The sequence below is a fragment of the Cetorhinus maximus genome, chromosome 11 (genome assembly GCF_964194155.1).
Source record: "Cetorhinus maximus chromosome 11, sCetMax3.hap1.1, whole genome shotgun sequence".
In the NCBI taxonomy this organism is placed as follows: Eukaryota; Metazoa; Chordata; class Chondrichthyes; order Lamniformes; family Cetorhinidae; genus Cetorhinus; species Cetorhinus maximus.
The window spans coordinates 128,163,376-128,184,323 of NC_135889.1; the positions used below are offsets into that span (position 1 = coordinate 128,163,376).

The window sequence follows — 20,948 nt, forward strand, 5'->3', positions numbered from 1 at the left end:
ACGCTAATCTCTTATGTGGGACTTTGTCGAAAGCCTTCTGAAAGTCCAAATAAACCACATCCACTGGCTCTCCCTCATCAACTCTACTAGTTACATCCTCGAAAAATTCCAGTAGATTTGTCAAGCATGATTTCCCTTTAATAAATCCATGCTGACTCTGTCCGATTTTGCCACTGTTTTCCAAGTGCTCAGCTATTAAATCTTTTATAATGGACTCTAAAATTTTCCCCACTACCGACATCAGGCTGACTGGTCTATAATTCCCTGTTTTCTCTCTACCTCCTCTACCTTAAATAGTGGGGTTACATTAGCTACCCTCCAATCTGTAGGAACTGTTCTAGAGTCTATAGAATCTTGGAAGATGACCACCAATGCATCCACTATCTCTAGGGTCACTTCCTTAAGTACTCTGGGATGTAGATTATCAGGCCCCGGGATTTATCGGCCTTCAATCCCATCAATTTCCCCAACACCATTTCCCTACTAATACTGATTTCTTTCAGTTCCTCCCTCTCACTAAACCCTGTGTTCCCCAGCGTTTCTGGTATGTTATTTGTGTCCTCCTTTGTGAAGACAGAACCAAAGTATGTATTTAGTTGGTCAGCCATTTCTTTGTTCCCCATTATAAATTCCCCATTATAAATTTCTGACTGTAAGGGACCTACATTTGTCTTCACCAATCTTTTTTTCTTCACATACCTATTGAAACTTTTACAGTCAGTTTTTATGTTCCCTGCAAGCTTACTCTCGTACTCTATTTTCCCCTTCTTAATCAATCTCTTGGTCCTCCTTTGCTGAATTCTAAACTGCTCCCAATCCTCAGGCCTGTTGTTTTTTCTGGTCAATTTGTATGCCTCTTCCTTGCATCTAATACTAGCTCTAATTTTCCTTGTAAGCCATGGTTTGGCCACCTTTCCTGTTTTACTTTTGCGCCAGACAGGAATAAACAATTGTTGCAGTTCATCCATACGCTCTTTGAACGTTTGCCATTGCCTATCCACCATCATCCCTTTAAGTAACGTTTTCCAATCCATCTCATATCATCGTGTCATACTGAGACTGTGGATATGGAGACCGTGTGACAGTGAGACAGGGTGATAAAGATAAATAAAGTATATGGCATCCTAGGCTTCATTACTAAGGGCATAAAGTACAAAAGCAAGGAAGTTATGATAAACCTTTATAAAACACTGGTTCAGCCTGAACTGGAGTATTGTGTCCAGTTCTGGGCACCGCACTTTAGGATGTGAAGGCATTGGAGAGAGTGCAGAAAAGATTTACGAGAATGGTTCCAGGGATGAGGAACTTCAGTTATGTGGATAAATTGGAGAAACTGGGACTGTTTTTCTTGGAGATGGGAAGGGTGAGAAGAGATTTGATGGAGGTATTCAAAATCATGAGGGATCTGGGCAAAGAAACACAAAAACTAGGAGCAAGAGTAGGCCATTCGGCCCTTCGAGCCTGATCCGCCATTCAATATGATCATGACTAATCCTCTATCTCAATGCCATAATCCCGCTTTCCCTCCAGACCCCTTGATGCCCCTAATATCCAAAAAAAATCAACTTCTTTCTTGAATATACTCAGTGACCTGGCCTCCACAGCCTTCTGTGGTAGAGAATTCCACAGGTTGACCACCCTCTGAGTGAAGAAATTTTTCCTCATCTCAGTTCTAAATGGCCTGCTCTGTATCCTGAGACTGTGGCCCCTGGTATTACCCATTCTACCCAGACAGAGTAGATAGGGAGAAACTGTTCCCATTGGTGGAAGGATCAAAAATGAGAGAGCACAGATTTAAGGTAATTGGTAAAAGATGCAATGATGAAATGAGGAGAATCTTTTTCACACAGCGAGTGGTTAGGATCTGGAATACACTACCTGAGAGTGTGGTGGAGGCAGGGTCAACTGATTCTTTAAGAAGTGAATTGGATCATGATTCTATGTGATGTGGATACAGTGTGAGTCTGACACCGTGTGTTGTGGACAACACGTGATATTTCTGTTTACACTCACCTCCCCAGCATAATGTCTTATTCCAAATTGATGATCAGTTACCCGTGGCTTCACATAGAATGAGTTACTCTGCAAAAAAATGGCAAAAGGTCCTTTTAGTCTCTGGAAATATGAGGGTAACATAAGAGGAGATGGAGAGAGTGAGGAGATAAACAGATTGAGGAGATGGAGTGAATGATGGGATGGGCAGACTGAGGGAATCAAGAGAGTAAAGAGATGGAGAGAGTGAGGGGATGGAGAGAGTGAGGTAATGGAGGGAGTGAGGAGATGGAGAGAGTGAGGGGATGGAGAGAGTGAGGAAATGGAGGCAGTGAGGAGATGGAGAGTGTGAGGGGATGGAGAGAGTGTGGAGCTGGAAGGAGTGAGGGGATGCAGAGAATGAGGAGAAGGAGTAATTGAGAGAATGGAGAGAGTGAGCGGATAGAGAGTGAGGATGTGGAGAGAGTGAGGATGGCAATAATCATGGGTGATTTTAAACCACACATAAACTGAATAAATCAGATTGGCAGTAGTAGCCTGCATGAGGAGCTCTTAGAATGCTTTCGAGAGAGTTTCTTAGAGCAGCATGTTCTGGAACCAACCAGATAGCAGGTTATATTAGACTTGGTATTATGTCATGTGACAGGATTAATTAATGACCTCAGAGTAAAGGCACCCCTAGGTAGCAGTGACCACAACATGATTGAATTTTACATCCAGTTTGAAAGGGAGAATAGCAGGTCTAAGACTAGAATCTTAAACTTAAATAAGGCCAACTATGTGGGGGTGAAAGCTGAGCTGGCTGAAGTGAACTGAGAAACTAGACTAGAGGATAGACAATAGAGAAGCAGTGACAGACATTTAAGGGGATATTTCAGAATATTCAGAATAAGTACATTCCTACTATAAAGAAAAATTCTAAGAGGAGGACCCAACATCTGTGGTTAACCAAAGATGTTAAGGAAAGCATCAAGCTTAACGAAAACTCCACAAAGATGAGTGGCAGGACAGGTAATTGGTCAGAATATAAAGAATGGCAGAGAATGACTAAAACGTTAATCAGGAGAAAGAAATTAGAGTACGAGAGGAAGCTAGCTAAAAATGTAAAAACAGATAGCAAGAGTTTCTACAGATATTTAAGAAGGAAAAGAGTAAGTAAAGTGAGTGTTGGTCCTCTAGAGAATGAGAATGGGGAGTTAATAGTAGATAATAAGGAAATGGTGGAAGAAATAAACAAATATTTTGCTTCTGTGTTCACTTTGAGGATACAAAAAACATTCCAGTAATAGCTGCAAATCAGGAGGTGAACGAGAGAAAGGAAATTGATGGAGCTGCGGGCTGGCAAGTCTCCGGGTCCCGATGGACTACATCCTAGGGTCTTAAAAGAGGTGGCTAATGAGATAATCGATGTGCTGGTGTTAATTTTCCAAAATTCACTAGATTCAGAAAAGGTTCCATCAGGCTGGAAAGTAGCAAATATATCCCCTCCATTCAAGAAGGGAGGGAGGCAGAAAACAGGAAACTATAGGCCAGTTAGCTTGATGTCTGTCATGGGGAAGTTATTAGAATCGATCATAAAGAGCTTGTAGCTGGGCACTTAGAATAGCTCAAGGCAATCGGGAAGAGTCAGCATGATTTTGTGAAAGAAAATCATGTTTAACCAAATTATTGGAGTTTTTTGAAGGAATAACATGTGCAGTGGATAAAGGGAGCCTGTAGATGTACTGAACTTGTATTTCCAGAAGGCATTTGATAAGGTGCCATATCAAAGGTTATTATGGAAAATAAGACCGTACGGTGTAAGGGTAAAATATTTGCCTGGATAGAGGATTGGCTGGCTGGCAGAAAACAGAGAGTATGCATAAATGGGTCTTTTTCTGATTGGCAATCCCACAGGGGTCTGTACTGGGGCCTTAACTTTTTATGATTTACATCAATGACTTAGATGAGGGGAGTGAAGACATGGTAGCAAGATTTGCAGATGACACATAGATAGGTAGGAAAGTATGTTGTGAAGAGAACATGAGAAGGTTGTAGATGGATATAGATAGGTTGTGTGAGTGGGCAAAGATCTGGCAAATGGGAAAATGTTTGGTTGTTCACTTTGGTAGGAAGAACAAAAAAGCAAAGTATTACTTAAATGGAGTATGGCTGCAGAATTCTGAGCTGCAGGGGGATCTAAGTGTTCTAGTACATGAGTCACAAAAGGTTAGTATGTAGGTACAGCAAGTAATTAAGAGGGCTAATGGAATGCTACCCTATATTACAAGAGGGATTGAACATAAAAGTAAGGACAGTATGCCTCAGTTATACAGGGCATTGGTGAGACCACATCTCCAATACTGTGTGCAATTTTGGTCTTCTTATTTAAGGAAGGATGTAAATGCATTGGAGGCGGTTCAGAGGGGGTTTACTAGATTGTTACCTGGAATAAGTGGGTTGTCTTATGAGGAAAGGTTGGACAGACTGGGCTTGTTTCCACTGGAGTTTAGAAGAGTGAGGGGTGATTTGATTGAAGTATACAAGATCCTGAACGGCCTTGACAAGGTAGACATCGAAAGGATGTTTCCTCATGTGGGTGAATCCAGAACTAGGAGGCACTGTTTTAAAATTAGGGGTCGCCCTTTAGGACAGAGATGAGGAGAATTTTTTTCTCTCAGAGGGTTGTGGATCTTTGGAGCTCTCTGCCTCAGAAGGTGGTGGGGGCGGGGTCACTGAATATTTTTAAGGCGGAGGTAGATAGATTCTTGTTAGGCAAGGGAATCAAAGGTTATCGGGGTTAGATGGGAATGTGGAAATCAAAACACAAGAAGATCAGCCATGATTATTGAATGGCGGAGCAGGCTCGAGGGGCCAAATAGTCTCCTCCTGTTCCTATTTCTTATGTTCTTATGTGAGGTGATGAAGAGAGCGAGGATTTCAAGAGAGTGAGGAGAAGGAGAGATTATGGAGATGGAGAGACTGAGGGGATGGAGGGATTAAGGATTTCAAGAGAGTGAGGAAATGAATAGATTGAGGGGATGGACAGAATGAGGTAATCGAGAAAGTGAGCTGGAAAGAGTGAGGGAAGGGAGACTGAGAGGATGGAGAGAGTGAGGTGATGGAGTGAGAATTTGGAAAGAGTGAGGAGAGGGAGAGATTATAGAGATGGAGAGAGTGAGGGGATGGAGAGAGTGAGGGGCTGGAGAGAGTGAGGAGATGGAGAGAGTGAGGAGATGGAGAGAGTGAGGGGGGATAGAGTGAGGGGGGATAGAGTGAGGGGACAGAGAGATTAGAAGATAGAGGTAGGGAGGGGATGCAGAGAGTGAGGAGGTGGAGAGACTGGGGATGGAGAGAGTGAGGGGGCAGAGAGAGTGAGGAGATAGAGGCAAGGAGGGGTGCAGAGAGTGAGAAGATGGAGAGAGTGAGGGGATGGAGAGAGTGCGGATTTGGAGAGAATGAGGAGAGGAAGAGATTATTGAGATGCAGAGAGTGAAGGGATGGAGAGAGTGAGCAGAAGGAGAGATTAAGGATTTTGAGAGAGTGAGGAAATGGACAGAGTGAGGAGATAAATAGAGTGCAGAGTGAGTGATGGGATGGACAGAGTGAGGGGATCAAGAGAGTGAGGAGATGGAGAGAGTGAACAGCTGAAGAGAGTGGCGAGATGGAGAAAGCGAGGGGTTGGTGAAAGTGAGGGAATGGAGAGAGTCAGGATTTGGAGAGAGTAAGGAGATGGAGAGATTGGGAAGATGGAGTGAGTGATAGGATGCACAAGGTGAGGGGATCATGAGAGTGAGGAGATGGAGCAAGTGAGGGGATGGAGAGAGTGAGGAGATGGAGAGAGTGAGGGGATGGAGAGAGTGAGGTAATGGAGAGAGTGAGGGGATGGAGAGAGTGAGAAGATTGAGGCAGGGAGGGTTGCAGAGAGTGAGAAGATGGAGAGAGTGAGGGGATGGCAGATGCAAGCGGATGGAGAGTGTGCGCATTTGGAGAGGGTGAGGGGTGCAGAGAGTGATGATTTGGGGAGGTTAAGAATTTGGAGAGAGTGAGGAAATGGACAGAGTGAGGAGATAAAGAGAATAAGGAGGTGGAGTGAGTGATGGGATGCACAAGGCGAGAGGATTGAGAGAGTGAGGAGATCGAGAGTCATGAGGAGATGGAGAGATTGAGGAGATGGAGAGAGTGATGTGATGGAGAGAATGATGTGATGGAGAGAATGAAGGGATGAAGACAGTGAGGCGGTGGAGGGAGTGAGGAGATGGAGAGAGTGAGGGCATGGAGAGAATGAGGCGATGTAGAGAGCAAGAGGATGGAAACTGAGGGGGTGGAGAGAGTGAGGGGATGGAGAGAATGAGGGGATGGAGAGAGTGAGATGATGGATATAGTCAGGATTTGAAGAGAGTGGCGAGAGGGATAGGTTATGGAGATGGAGACAGTGAGGGGATGGGGAGAGTGAGGGGATGGAGAGAGTGAGGTTTAGAGAAAGTGAGGGGCTGAAGAAAATGAGGTTTTGGAGAGAATGAGGATGTGGAGAGTGAGGGGATGCAGTGAATGAGGGGACAGAGAGAGTGAGGATGTGGAGAAATCAAGGGGGTGGAGAGAATGAGGATTTGGATGGAGTGAGATGATGGAGGGAGTGATGATTTGGAAAGAGTGAGGAGATGAAGCAAGTGATGATTTGGAGAGCATGAGGATAGTGAGAAAGTAAGAGGATGAAGATGGACGCTTGGGAGATGGAGTGGGAGAGGACACCCAGTCCCCGTGTCGGCCTGAACATGGCCTTAGCAACCAAAGGTGCCCAGGCACCCACTCACCCCGTGCTGAGAGTGCAGCTTCTCGAGTAGCGTGCAGTCAGTCCCCTTTGGAAAGCGACTCTCCTCATTGATCAATGCAAGAAGGCCCAGCTTCTAAAATAAACAACAAGCAACAGTCAGATACCAGTTAGATACAGGCTATAGCTCCCTCTACACTGTACCCATCAAACACTCCCAGGACAGGTACAGCACGGTGTTAGATACAGAGTAAAGCTCCCTCTACACTGTCCCCATCAAACACTCCCAGGACAGGTACAGCATGGGGTTAGATACAGAGTAAAGCTCCCTCTACACTGTCCCCATCAAACACTCCCAGGACAGGTACAGCACGGGGTTAGATACAGAGTAAAGCTCCCTCTACATTGTCCCCATCAAACATTCCCAGGACAGGTACAGCACTGGGTTAAATACAGAGTAAAGCTCCCTCTACACTGTCCCCATCAAACACTCCCAGGACAGGTACAGCACGGGGTTAGATACAGAGTAAAGCTCCCTCTACACTGTCCCCATCAAACACTCCCAACACAGGTACAGCACGGGGTTAGATACAGAGTAAAGCTCCCTCTACACTGTCCCCATCAAACACTCCCAGGACAGGTACAGCACAGGGTTAGATACAGAGTAAAGCTCCCTCTACACTGTCCCCATCAAACACTCCCAGGACAGGTACAGCACGGGGTTAGATACAGAGTAAAGCTCCCTCTACACTGTCCTATGACACCAGTATGGGATTTTGCAGCTTTTCCTGTACCTTTGTGTTCCTGTGATGTGGATCTTGAGCTAAATCAGGAGCAAGTTTATTGTTTGGGCATCAAGTAGTCTAACGGTTTGGGTTATTTCCATGGATTCTTGCTGCGTTTCTTGTCCTTGGGATTTGAAGAGTTTCCTACCTTTTCAATCAGGTCCAAACACTCAGCATTATCCATCCAATCAATTGCTTCCCAACTCATCCCTTCTCTGCAAGAATAAAAAAAATGGACATGAGTCCATGTCAATTTCCCCAGGAGCTGGGGATCCGTCCCAAAGGATAGGATCAGTGGTGTGGAGTCAGGGTTGGTGGGGTGGGTATAGGGTTGAGATCAGAGGTTGAGCCTGGGGGAATGGTCTCACCTGTTGTACTCCAGTTGTTCCAGGGAGAAGATGTGTTTGTTGAAATATTCCTGCAGTTTCTCATTCGCAAAGTTGATGTTGAATTGTTCAAACCGGTTAATCTGTGAAGAAAGAAGGTCAATGTCAGCCATACACTCCTTGGCCCCTTACTCCTTGACCCCTCAGCCCTCAACCCATCACCACAACCTCTCGACCCCTCACCCCGCGACCCCTTACCACTACCTCTTGACCCAGAATCACAGAATTATTACGCTGTAGAAGGAGGCCATTCGGCCCATCGTGTCTGCACTGGCTCTCTGAGCATTTTAACTTAGTGCCAACCTCCTGCCTTTTTCCCATAACTCTGCACATTGTTTCTATTTAAATAATCATCCAACACCCTCTTGAATGCCTCAATTATGCCTGCCTCCAACACACTTCCAGGCAGTGCATTCCAAACCCTAACTACTCGCTGTGTTTTTCTCACCTCGCATTTGCTTCTTTTGCAAAACACTTTAAAACTGTGCCCTCTGGCTCTCAATCCATTTACAAGTGGGAACAGTTTCTCCCTATTGACTCTATCCAGACCCCTCATGATTTTGAAAATTTCTGTCAAGTCTCCTCTTAGCCTTCTCCTCTCCAAGGAAAACAGTCCCAACTTCTCCAATCTTTCCTCATAACTGAAGTGTTTCATCCCTGGAACCATTCTCGTAAACTTCTTCTGCACTCTCTCCAATGCATTCACATCCTTCCTGTGGTGTGGCGCCCAGAACTATACACAATACTCCAGCTGAGGTCTAATCAGTGTCTTATACAAGATCATCATAACCTCCCTGCTCTTGCACTCTATGCCCCTATTAATGAAGCCTAGAATACTGTATGATTTAGAAACAGCTCTCTCTACCTGTCCTGCCACCTTTAATGACTTATGTACATATATATCCAGGTCTCTCTGCTCCTGCACATCCCTCAGAATAGGATCCTTTATTTTATACTGTCTCTCCATGCTCTTTGTACCAAAGTGTATCACCTCACACTTCTCCGCATTGAACTTTATCTGCCACCTATCTGCCCACTCCACCAATGTGTCAATGTCCCTTCGAAGTTCTACACTGTCCTCCTCACAGTTTACAATTCTCCCAAGTTTTGTGTCATCCGCAAACTTTGAAATTGTCCCCTGCACACCAAGATCTAGATCATTTACATATATCAGGAAAAACAAGGGTCCCAATACCGACCCCTGGGGAGCTCCACTACAAATATTCTACCAACCCGAAAAATACCCATTAACCATTACTCTCTGTTAACTATCCCTCAGCCAATTTTGTATCCACGTTGCTACTGTCCCTTTTATTCCATGACCTACAACTTTCCTCACAAGTCTGTTGTGTGGCACTGTATCGAACGCCTTTTGCAAATCCATATACACCATATCAACAGCCTTGCCCTCATCAACCATCACTGATACCTCTTCAAAAAACTCCAGCAAATTAGTTCGACACAATTTTCTTTTAAGAAATCCATTCTGACTCTTCCGAATCAATCCACATTTTTCCATGTGACTATTAATTCTGTCCCGAATAATTGTTTCTTGAAGTTTCCCCATCACCAAAATTAAACTGACTGGTCTGTAATTGCAGGGCAGACCCAATCCTCATGGCCTCACCACAACCTCTTAAACCCTCACCCCTCGACATGGCACGCAGATGTCATAGGGACAGTTTCCACCCCCCCAACCTCTTTCTCCTTAGTTCGGGTCTGAACTTTCCACCCACCTCAAAGTTCTCAAAGCCAAAGATGTCAAGGATGGCAATGGATTTGAAACTCTCCTTCCCTTTGATCTTTGCATTGATTTTCCTAATGATCCAGGAAAAACACTGGGAATATAGTGCCATGGACATGGAGTCCCGGGAATCAGCAGCCTGAAACACAGGGAAAAGAGCATTAGTGAACCTTCACGGTGAGAGCCGGGGCAGGAACCAGGCGCATCCCCCCATGACAGCGGCTGAGAGGCGCAGATACAGCTCTGAACTCCAGAGTTTGGGTCAAAATGTATATTCAAGAATGTGAGAGTCGCTGGCTGGGCCAGCATTTATTGCCCTTGAGAGGGTGGTGGTGAGCTGCCTTCTTGAACCGCTGCAGTCCATGTGGTGTAGGTACACCCACAGTGCTGTTAGGGAGGGAGTTCCAGGATTTTGACCCAGTGACAGTGAAGAGACGGTGATATATTTCCAAGTCAGGATGGTGAGTGACTTGGAGGGGAACTTCCAGGTGGTGGTGTTCCCATCTATCTGCTGCCCTTGTCCCTCTAGATAGTAGTGGTCGTGGGTTTGGAAGGTGCTGTCTAAGGAGCCTTGGTGAATTCCTGCAGTGCCTCTTATAGATGGTACACACTGCTGCTACTGTGTGTCAGTGATGGAGGGAGTGAATGTTTGTGGATGTGGTGCCAATCAAGCAGACTGCTTTGTCCTGGATTGTGTTGAGCTTGTTGAGTGTTGTTGGAGCTGCACTCACCCAGCACAGGTGGCTGCCCCTATGACCTCTGCTCCAGCCATAGGCAAGTAGGGAGTATTCCATCACTTAGTTGATAATCAGCATCCTTGTAGATGGTGGACAGGCTTTGGGGAGTCAGGAGTGAGTTACTCTCCGCATCATTTCCAGCCTCTAACCTGCTCTTGTAGCCACAGTATTTATATGGCTAGTCCAGTTCAGTTACTGGTCAATGGTAACCCCCAGGATGTTGATAGTGGGGGATTCAATGATGGTAATGCCATTGAACATCAAGAAGAGATGGTTCGATTCTCTCTTGTTGGAGATTATTGCCTGGCATCTGCATGGTGCAACTTGCCATCTTGCTCAATAATAGCTACTAAGCAACTCTTAGTCACAGGCAATGAAGACCCCACCCAGAGGCTATTCTGTGCCCTTGCCACCCTCAGTACTTTTTCCACTTGGTTGAACGTGCAAGAGCACTGATTCATCAGCTGAGGGGGATGGTAGTTGATAATCAGCAGGAGGTTTCCTTGCTCAAGTTTGACCTGATACCATGAAACTTCAGTATTGAGGACTCCCAGGGGAACTCCCTCCTGACTGTATACCACTGTGCCGAACTGTGCTAGGCCTGTCCTGCTGGTGAGACAGACATACCCAGGGAGGGTGATGGTGGTGTCTGGGACATTGTCTGTAAGAATTGATCCTGTGAGTGTGACTATGTCAGGCTGTTGCTTGACTAGTCTATGAGACAGCTCTCCCAATTTTGGAACAAGATCCCAGACAGTAGTAAGGAGGATTTTGCAGGTTTGACAGTGCTAGGAGTCCACCAGTAAGGCAGACCCAGCAGAGGTGGTGGCACAGTGGTATACACTCGGGAGGGATTTGCCCTGGGAGTCCTCAATATCGACTCAGAACCCCATGAATTCTCATGGCATCAGGTCAAACATGGGCAAGGAAACCTCTGCTGATTACCACGTACCACCTTCCCTCAGTTGATGAATCAGTGCTCCTCCATGTTGAACACCACTTGGAAGAAGCACTGAGGTGGTAAGAGCGCAGAACTTCAGGACTATCTGTTCCTACTGCTTTCTGAACATGTGTCTGGAGGGCCTCCTGGCCCACCAAAGATACAGGACCTCTCTCCTACTTTTCATCTCCACCACCAAGTCCTCCAGTGCAGTGTCCAAAAACCTTGGAGCCTACACTCTCCCATTTTGTACCTTTCTTCAATGGTCAGATTGACTTCCTGCATGACTACCAGCACCTGCTCCAGCCACAATACACCATCCCTTTAAGAGGTGCGTAGAAACATAGGAACAGGAGTAGGCCATTCAGCCCGTCGAGCCTGCTTCACCATTCAATTAGATTATGGCTGATCATCTACCTGAATGCCAATTTCCCACACTATCTCTATATCCCTTGATGACACTGGTCTCCAGAAATCTATCAATGTCAGTCTTGAACATGCTCAATGATTGAACTTCCACAGCCCTCTGAGGTAGAGAATTCCAAAGATTCACCAGTGTCTGAGTGAACAAATTCCTCTTCATCTCAGTCTTAAAGACTGGGAGGGGACTTCAATGTCCATCAACAAGAGTGGCTCGGTAGCACCACTACTGACCGAGCTGGCCAAGTCCTAAATGACATAGCTGCTAGACTGGGACCCCAGCAGATGGTGAGGGAACCAACAAGTGGGAAAACACACTTGTCCTCATCCTCATCAACCTGCTTGCTGCAGATGCATCTATCCATGACAGTATTGGTAGGAGTGAGTACCGCACAGTCATTGTGGAGACGAAGGGCAGAATTTTCTGCTCTGGAAACTAAGTGCGGTAGCAGGTGGGAAAAGCAGCACATTTCCCATTGGCTGTCCTGATGGGTTTCTGCGCCAGTTCGTCCACTTTTAAGCTCATTAAATATGCATGAACATTAAAGACACTGTATCTCGTGGCAAGGCTGCCTGGGATTCGTCCACCCAACCGTTACCTCATCAGATCATCTTTCCGGGTGTCATATTTAAATCACACCCACCCTACCCAAGACTAGATGTGGTAGGACATCAGAATGTCCCCTAAGAGAAGAAAGCACACTGCTCCGAAGTTTAGTGACAATGCACTGGGGCATTCCTCCAGGCTATGGAGGACCGGCGGCAGGAGATACTTTACCCCTGTGTTGAGAGCCGGAGGTCACTCCAACAGCATGGGAGCAGGTCACCAGGATGGTCAGCGTCAATACGCCCCAGAAGTGGACCCCTATCCAGTGCCAGAAATGGTGAATGATCTCATCCGCTGAGCCAGAGCAAGTGAACCTTCTCCTCACTCTCAGCTCATACTCTCACCAGCCATTTGCAGGGTTAAGTCCACAGGGATCTCACACACTACCAGCACAAGGACATCAGCACTGATTCTCTCACACACACTTTGACATCTTAATTTCTTCTCATGTCCTGTACAGCTCGCTTCCACAGCACTTACAGAGGTCCATTCAGCACACAGAGGCTGGCAAGCTTATCATCTGCTTTTGCGTCCATCCAGCTCACAGTCTGTCCATCTGCCTTTATGCAGGACAAGATCGCACACAGCAACTGGGAGAGATCCCAGACCGGAGGGGAGATGCCGGAGCTCAGACCTCTCATTCAATATGAGGAGCAGGTGATAGAGCTGACTGGCAAGGACCGGGACCATGCCTGTGCCAAGGGTGAGACTGGCGTCTCTCAAGCCAGTGAGGACACATCACCAGCTCGTCATTCATCAGCTGAAACTGTGACAGACAATCACTCATTATTTCTTCTGTCTTTAAAAAGCATCAGCAGGAAGAGGAAGAGGCCCACTGGCAGCCAGCCTATCAGCCACAGCACCTCAGATGAGGATCCTGAGGGCCCAATAGATGTAAAGCTGTCACAGCATTCGCCTGCACTCTCCACAGTGCAGAGACACTCACCTTGGTGGGATCTCGCTGTACAGCAGGCTCGGGGTCACCATCCAGTGAGCACAGCACAGATTCAGGTCCACAGCAGGTGGAGGCAGTGACATCCGAGGTTACCAACATTCAGACAACAGCTAGAGGCCTGGCTCCTGCTGAGTCTGAGTCCAATGACGAGCCTGTGGGCTAGGCCCTAACCCAGATGTTGGAGCTGCAAAGATAGACAAGGGTTGTCAGAGGCCGTCACCAGATTAGAACGAACGATGGAGGGTTCTGTCCATATTCAGTTTGATGTCAATGTGCAGACATTCCAGGTAGGATGGCAATCGCTATTGAGATCTTGGTCAAGGACTTTGTGCCAGATTTGTGCTCGGACCCACACCCCATCGCTCTAAGCATCAGTGGGACCCATCAGTGGCTAGGTGAGAGGGGTTGGGGCACCTTGACCTTCCTCCAGGTGCCCCTTCTCTTCAGGGAGTCAGGTAGGGACCCTCGGGCAGCTAAAGGGAGGAGGACCATCAGCTTGGCACCCCTGGGCCATCCACCCAGGTGACTCAGTGTGTCCAGCCGCTCCCAATCCCCTCTGTCTGTGACCCCATCACCTTCAGCTCCACAGGCCCAGGAAGGTGCACCTGCCCCACAGCAGGAGACCCAAAGCAGGCTGGGGTCCTCCAGGCCTCGGGCCTCCAGAGGACACCCATTCCAGACAACAGGGCGTAGCAGTCAGCAGGCTGCCTCCAGCTCTGCTGAGGATGTCAGAGAAGCCCCTAGATGTAGCAGTAGAGAAAGAAAAATTAAGAAATACTAAGAGCACAAAGGTAGCATGGGGTCCACAATCTGTAAGCGCCACAAATGTAAATACAATTTGTTTCAGTCTACTTCTGATCCAGTGTATGCCTCTTCTATCTGATGATATACTCGGTGTCCAGACAAGTGCCGCAGATGCCCCCCCTCCTCCCAGATGTCCCATTGTCTGCCTCAGGTCTATGATGTCTTGAACTATCTCATTGCAGTGCCTGTTCTCAGTGCAGTATCGACATGAGTGAAACTTCTGCCTCTTAGAAATTGGCGGTTGGGCAAGGCATCTGAGACCTGCTTCAGAGGCTCATATAATGTTATTATATTGCCTCATGAGTTTAGAAGCTGGAGGATGCTCGAGTCTCCTGATGCTTCTACCTTGAAGAGTGCTCAATGTAGATCTTAGAGGGTTGAACGTCAATGTGCATCGCAATCAGCCTCAGTTGGGGCATCTTTCATTTGCCTCCATGTAATTCCCATCAGCCCTGAGTGTGCTTTTACTTATGAACCAAAAGTCAGGGACTCTCATGTGCTCCTGGCTGCAGCATTATCTCATGTCTGCCTGTACATCTAAAGATCACCCCAATCTTAGTCCCCACCTTCCAACATCCATGATGCAAAGCTAGGTACATCGCTGACACATGTAGAGCTTTGCCAATCATGCTAGATGGTTAGAACTATGTGAGATAGGAGCTGCGTGTAAAGGCCCCAGATACCAGATAGGAGTGTGCTGAGATAGGAGAGTGCTGTGCTCGCCCAGAAGGTCTGGCCAACACCTCGGTACATTGATGTGCCATCTCTCAGATGTCCAGTTGACACGGTAATGTGCTAGTTACAATAGCATCAGTGTGCCTGGTTTCCTTGTGGATATGTCAGACTGGTGGAATGAAGATGTGGAAGTCTCACATGGGATCAGAGTGAAGCTCCAGAATATCTGATGTGTGCTTTTTATTATCAAAGAGTATTTAATGCCGAGATGAGGTGTCAGTATTTTTGGGGCCACAAATGCCAAGGGTAAGCTGTGGCCGAATTTTACACCAGCAGGATTTTAGTCAATGGAGTTTAGAATGGCTCGCCGCATTTTATGGCCCCGCCCAGAAGGGGCTGTAAAATTCCAACCCTGATCCGTAATTTGGGAGACTCCAAAAGGAGCCATGGGCATGAGTGCTTCACAGAAAGCAGACTGTGCTGCTGTAGCTGAAGCTTTCACTGTCTATTGAAAGGTGAACTGAAGTGAAGGCTTGCATTCATTACTGAGAGTTCCAGGTGACTGTGTCCTGAAGATAGATCTGATGCTGGGGATTCAGTATGATGATGAGGCCTGAAGACATGTGTTGCATGAATGATTGCCTGTGCAGGAATACCGCAGTGCGGACTCAGATTAAACCTCAGACATCAAGGCAAGACCACTGAGTGATGATTGTTCTCCTTGAGGCACCTTGAAGCACTGCAGGCATACTGCCATGAGTGCACTGAGGATTACAGTGCTGCTCCAGCCTCTTGAAGGCTGCCATAGGCAGTGGAATGTTGGCTGCACCACCTCAGCTCTGCTCACAAAACATCCTGTTGCAGTTATTGTCCCAGAACAGAAAGGCCACATGCTCCGAGACTGCCGCACCTTCCAAGGATGAGGACATTGTGATACCAGAGTGTAACTACTCGTTCAAAGATCAATGTGCTTCTTTGAGATATGAGGATTCAATGATGGCGTAAAGTTGGACACAACGTGGAGGACACCGGTGAAACTCACTGAGCTAATCTTCATCATCCTCCTGGAAGCTGTTGGCTATAAGCATCTCACATGCATGCCTGCCTCATCTGGCCTGTGCTATGGCCTCTTCCTCTGGAGCATCAGCTTCCTCGCCCTCATTGAGCTCAGCCCTCTTGATGTCCTCATCATCAGAGGAGATGTGCAGCTCCTCCACCTCTCATTCTGCCAATGGTCTGCTCAATCCATGAGCATGTTGCAGAGTGAGCAGCATAATTCCTCTCCTCTGAGCCATGTATTTTGTGGGTGGCCTTTGTCATCGAGGAGCCAACCCTGGATGCGCTGAGGGCCCTGGAAGATCGGTGGCACCTGCAAGTGACTCAAGATGTACGAGACATGGGAGTTTCCAGAGTATCCCACACATAAGCTGCACTATCTGCTTGTGGTGATTGCAAACCAGCTGCACATTGAGACAGTGGAACCCTTTCCTGTTGATGAAATGTTGTGGCTGTTGCCAGGGGCTCCTAAAGCTACATGGGTACAGTTGATGGCCCCCTGCACCTGTGGGCATCTGGAAATAGCAGCACATCCAACTGCCCTGGCAGCCTGGCTGCTTTCAGCTAGGGAGAACTGGACATCATTGTGCGCCTTGCTTAATAGGGCATCTGTAACCTCTCGAATGCATTTGTGAGCAGATGCTTGAAAAATCCCATAGAGATCGCATGTGGAGTCCTGGAACGAGCCACTCGTGAAGATGTTCAGAGTGGCGGTCACTTGTGGATCCACTGGCAATGGATGCCCCCCTGTGGCACAACTCCTCCCGAAGAATGTGGCAGATATGAGCCACCAGGTCCCTGGACAAGTGAAGGCGTCTACGGCACTGTCTCTCACTCATCTGGAGGTATGAGAGGCATCCTCTGTACACCCTTGGTCCTGCCAAACGCCTCTGCTCAATGGATCTTTCAGCCTCAGCTTCTGGGTGTTGAGGGGGCCCCACTGGCCCTTGTTCATTAGGGTGAGCCTCTTCCCTTAGCCCAGCCTGGTGGCGACGAGACCTTCTTCTCCTCCCTCTTAGTTGCCTGATTGCCCGGATGAAAACAACATTGCCTGCTCCAGCCATGAGGCACTTGTGCTCATGTCTGCAGAAACATTGAACAAAAACATGAATGAACATAAGCTTGCAATGGTCACCTTCCAGTCGCTAACCCGGGAGTTATTGTGGAGCCCATGGGTCACTTTCATCCCAGACATTACATCTCCACTTAGTCCCTTGTAGCACTATTACAGCCTTCTGGATCACTGGTAGGGAACGCACCCCTAAAACCACCCCCCCATGGACCACCCACGTCCCCCAAAATGACACAGGCATGACAGCGCTTTAACACGGGGACTTGGATCTGACTGAGTTCTGCCAGGCAACAGAAGCCTCAGTCAGGGCACTGTCAGACTGTATCCTTTAGATTACACAGCAACCCCAACTTGCACTCACGTTGTGAGAGTACTGTTGGGGAGGGGGCCTTTGGATTCTTAAATTACCAACTGCAAGGTTTAGAGTTCTTAGGCCATTAGACATATGCATTTTGGCCCATGGCCCCTTTTCAGTTGGTTCCTTCTGACACTCAGGATTTCCCATGAGAGGGACAAAGGGTCTTTAGAAGCCAATCCTACAATGGCCCCAATCAGGTTTATGCTCTCGCAAGAATGCACAACATGAGTTAAGGTGCCACATTCCCTACATTGGCATATGACTGTTCCTAACATGTCTCAACTGTGCCTTCCTCTCCAATTGAAAACACAGAAATAACTTGGGTATCCCCTCAACTGGCCCACATGTGCAGTGACCGACTCCTCCCACAAGCCCTGAGACCCCTCCCCTGGCATTTTTTTCACAGCTTATTTTTCAACTGCATGATTGGATTAGGTTGAAAAATGGTGGTGCAGAGGGTATTACTACCAGACCAGCCTCAAGCCCCCCCACCCTTCCCCCCTCCCACGACCGTCGAAATCCCTTCCATCATTCTGCAGGAGCATCTTGTGCAGGTTTCCCTCCCCCCAATCACTCTCCTTCCTCCCGCTAATCCTTGATCCTATCGCTATCATTGCTGATATTCCTGATCTTCCCCCTGAACTATTTGATGCTGATGTCCTGTTGCCCCATGTAGTCCTGACCCCTCCCCATCTTGAGGCCCATTGTACTGTGACTTACAGAGACCACCCACAATGAGACCATTGAGTACACCCCCACCCCCCTCCCGGCAACCAACATTACTTGTTCCCCATCTACAGGCTGCAGATGCTTCCTCTTACTGTGATTATGCCATCTGCGGTCCAGTATCAAGTCACCAACCCCAAGGGCCAATGTGCGTTAGGGACTAACCATGCCCATGATGGGCATGACTGGCACAAGACTGACGGGTCCCTGGACCGGGACAGGACAGGTATGCCAAGCACAGCCCTATAAATTGTGCGCAGCTGCCCTGGACTGTCTCTGCTTTGCAGAGCAGACTAATTGCCCCCCAGTCCCCAAGTCATGTGTCTCTGTGCTCTCTTCCCCAGTAATTCCACCCCCCAAGTCAAGTCTTTTGCCCTCCAGCCCCTTCCCTTGCCTCTATCTTGTCTCAGCACACCCCCTCCCCAATCAAGCCTTTGCCCTCCAGCCCCTTCCACCACGCCCCCACCTTCCTGCTGGTCTTGGATGGTAAGCCTTGGCTCTGACATCCCGCCTTGAGTTCCCGCTGGTCTTCCCTACACAGCCTTGGCACAGAGTCGGAGCAGCCGCAAGAGCAACGCAGTGAAAGGTAGGTGAACATACCTCAAGGTCACGAGTGAAGTGGTCCTTGCCAGGTGCACACCACTTATATCAGGCGTGAATCACGCCTGTCTAATTAGCTGCTGGTGTGGCCATTTGATCTGGAGTGGGGACATGATTCTAGCAAGCTGCCTTTTTAATGAGTATTCATGATATTCAAATCAATGCAAATGCAGTTCCCAACATGGCGCAACAGGCTACCCAACCTGTCACGGAGTCAGGAGCAGAAAATTGCAATTTTTTTCAAGCTGGTGGGAGACTGACTTTTGACTGTTCTCCACATTTTCCTGTCCCGCCCGCCATGGTACCTGTCGCTGATGAGATGGGAAAATCCCATCCAAAGTCCCGTCATCACATTGAGGATACTCTCCATCATGGTGTGTGACACTACCACCGTGCTAAATGGGACAGATTTCGAACAGATCTAGCAACTCAAGACTGGGCATCCTTGAGGTGCTGTGAGCCATCAGCAGCAGCAGAATTGTACTCAAACACAATCTGTAACCTCATGGCCCGACATATCCCCCACTCTACCATTACCATCAAGCCAGGGGATCAACCCTGGTTCAATAAAGAATGCAGGAGGGCATGCCAGGAGCAGCACCAGGTATACCTAAAAATGAGGTGTCAACCTGGTGAAGCTATGACAGAACTACTTGTGTGCCAAACAGCATAAGCAGCAAGCAATAGACAGAGCTAAGCGATCCCACAACCAATGGATCAGATCTAAGATCTGCAGTCCTGCCACATCCAGTTGTGAATGGTGGTGGACAATTAAGTAAACTGGAGGAGGAGGCTCCACAAATATCCCCATCCTCAATGATGGGGATAAAGATAAGGCTGAAGCAATGTGGAGAAATGTGAAATGATTCATTTGGTAGGAAGAACGTGAAGAGACATCATAAAATAAAGGGTGCAACACTAAAGGAGGTGCAGGAGCAGAGGGGCCTGGGTGTGTATGTGCACAAATCATTGAAGGTGGCAGGACAGGTTGAGAGCGCAGTTAATAAAGCAAACAGTATCCTAGAATTTATTAATAGGGGCATAGAGTATAAGTGCAGGGAGGTTATGATGAGTTTATATAAGACACTCGTTCAGCCTCAGCTGGAGTATTGTGTCCTGTTCTGGACACCGCACTTTAGGAAGGATGTGAAGGAATCGGAGAGAGTGTAGAAAAGATTCATGGGGATGGTTCCAGAGATGAGGAACTTCAGTTTACAGGATCACAGAATCTTAACAGCACAGAAGGAGGCCATTTGGCCCATCATGCCTGCATCGGCTCTCCAAATGAGCATTATGACTCAGTGCCATTGCCCTCCTTTTTCCCCATACCCCTGTATATTGTTTTAATCAAATAATCATCCAATGCACTCTTGAATGCCTCAATTGAACCTATAAGACCATAAGACCATAAGACATAGGAGCAGAAATTAGGCCATTCGGCCCATCGAGTCTGCTCTGCCATTCAATCATGGCTGATAAGTTTCTCAACCCCATTTTCCTGCCTTCTCCCCGTAACCTTTGATCCCCTTACCAATCAAGAACCTATCTATCTCGGTCTTAAATACACTCAATGACCTGGCCTCCACAGCCTTATGTGGCAATGAATTCCATAGATTCACCACTCTCTGGCTAAAGAAGTTTCTCCTCATCTCTGTTCTAAAAGGTCTTCCCTTTACTCTGAAGCTGTGCCCTCGGGTCCTAGTCTCTCCTACTAGTGGAAACATCTTCCCCACGTCCACTCTATCCAGGCCTTTCAGTATTCTGTAAGTTTCAATCAGATCTCCCCTCATCCTTCTAAACTCCATCGAGTATAGACCCAGAGTCCTCAAATGTTCCTGCCTTCACCACACTTCCAGGCAGTGCATTCCAGACCTGAACCACTCGTTGTGTGAAAAAAAATTTTCTCACATCACATTTGCTTCTTTTGCAAATCACTTTAAATCTGTGCCCTCTCGTTCTTGAACCTTTTACAAGCAGGAACAGCTTCTCCCTATCTACTCTGTTATGAAGATAGATTGCAGAAATTAGGATTGGAACTGTTTTCCTTGGAGAAGAGAAGGTTGAGAGGAGATTTGACAGAGATGTTCAAAATCATGAGGAGTCTGGACAGAGTAGATAGGGAGCAACTATTCCCACTCATGAACGGATCGAGGGATGGGCAATAAGTGTTGGCCCAGCCAGTGAAGCCAGCATCCCAGGAATGAATGTTTAAAAAATGAGAGGGCACAGATTTAAAGTAATTAGTAAAAGAAACAGAAGTGAAATGAGGAGAAACTGCCTGAGAGAGTGGTGGAGGCTGGTTCAGTTGAAGCATTCAAAAGGGAATTGGACTGTTACCCTA

The 20,948-nt window shown here is 47.4% G+C and overlaps 1 protein-coding gene across 1 annotated transcript in view; it reads right to left on the reverse strand.

Annotated features, from left to right (window-relative positions):
• Window positions 1-20,948, reverse strand: part of LOC144686925 (unconventional myosin-X-like) — a 184,120-nt gene that overhangs the window by 60,974 nt on the left and 102,198 nt on the right. The window contains exons 12-16 of the mRNA XM_078552775.1: window positions 9,650-9,796; window positions 7,896-7,996; window positions 7,676-7,742; window positions 6,786-6,878; window positions 2,014-2,082 (exon numbers count right to left, since the gene is read on the reverse strand). Coding sequence (XP_078408901.1) covers window positions 2,014-2,082; window positions 6,786-6,878; window positions 7,676-7,742; window positions 7,896-7,996; window positions 9,650-9,796 — 477 coding nt within the window. The remainder of the gene's footprint in view (window positions 1-2,013; window positions 2,083-6,785; window positions 6,879-7,675; window positions 7,743-7,895; window positions 7,997-9,649; window positions 9,797-20,948) is intronic.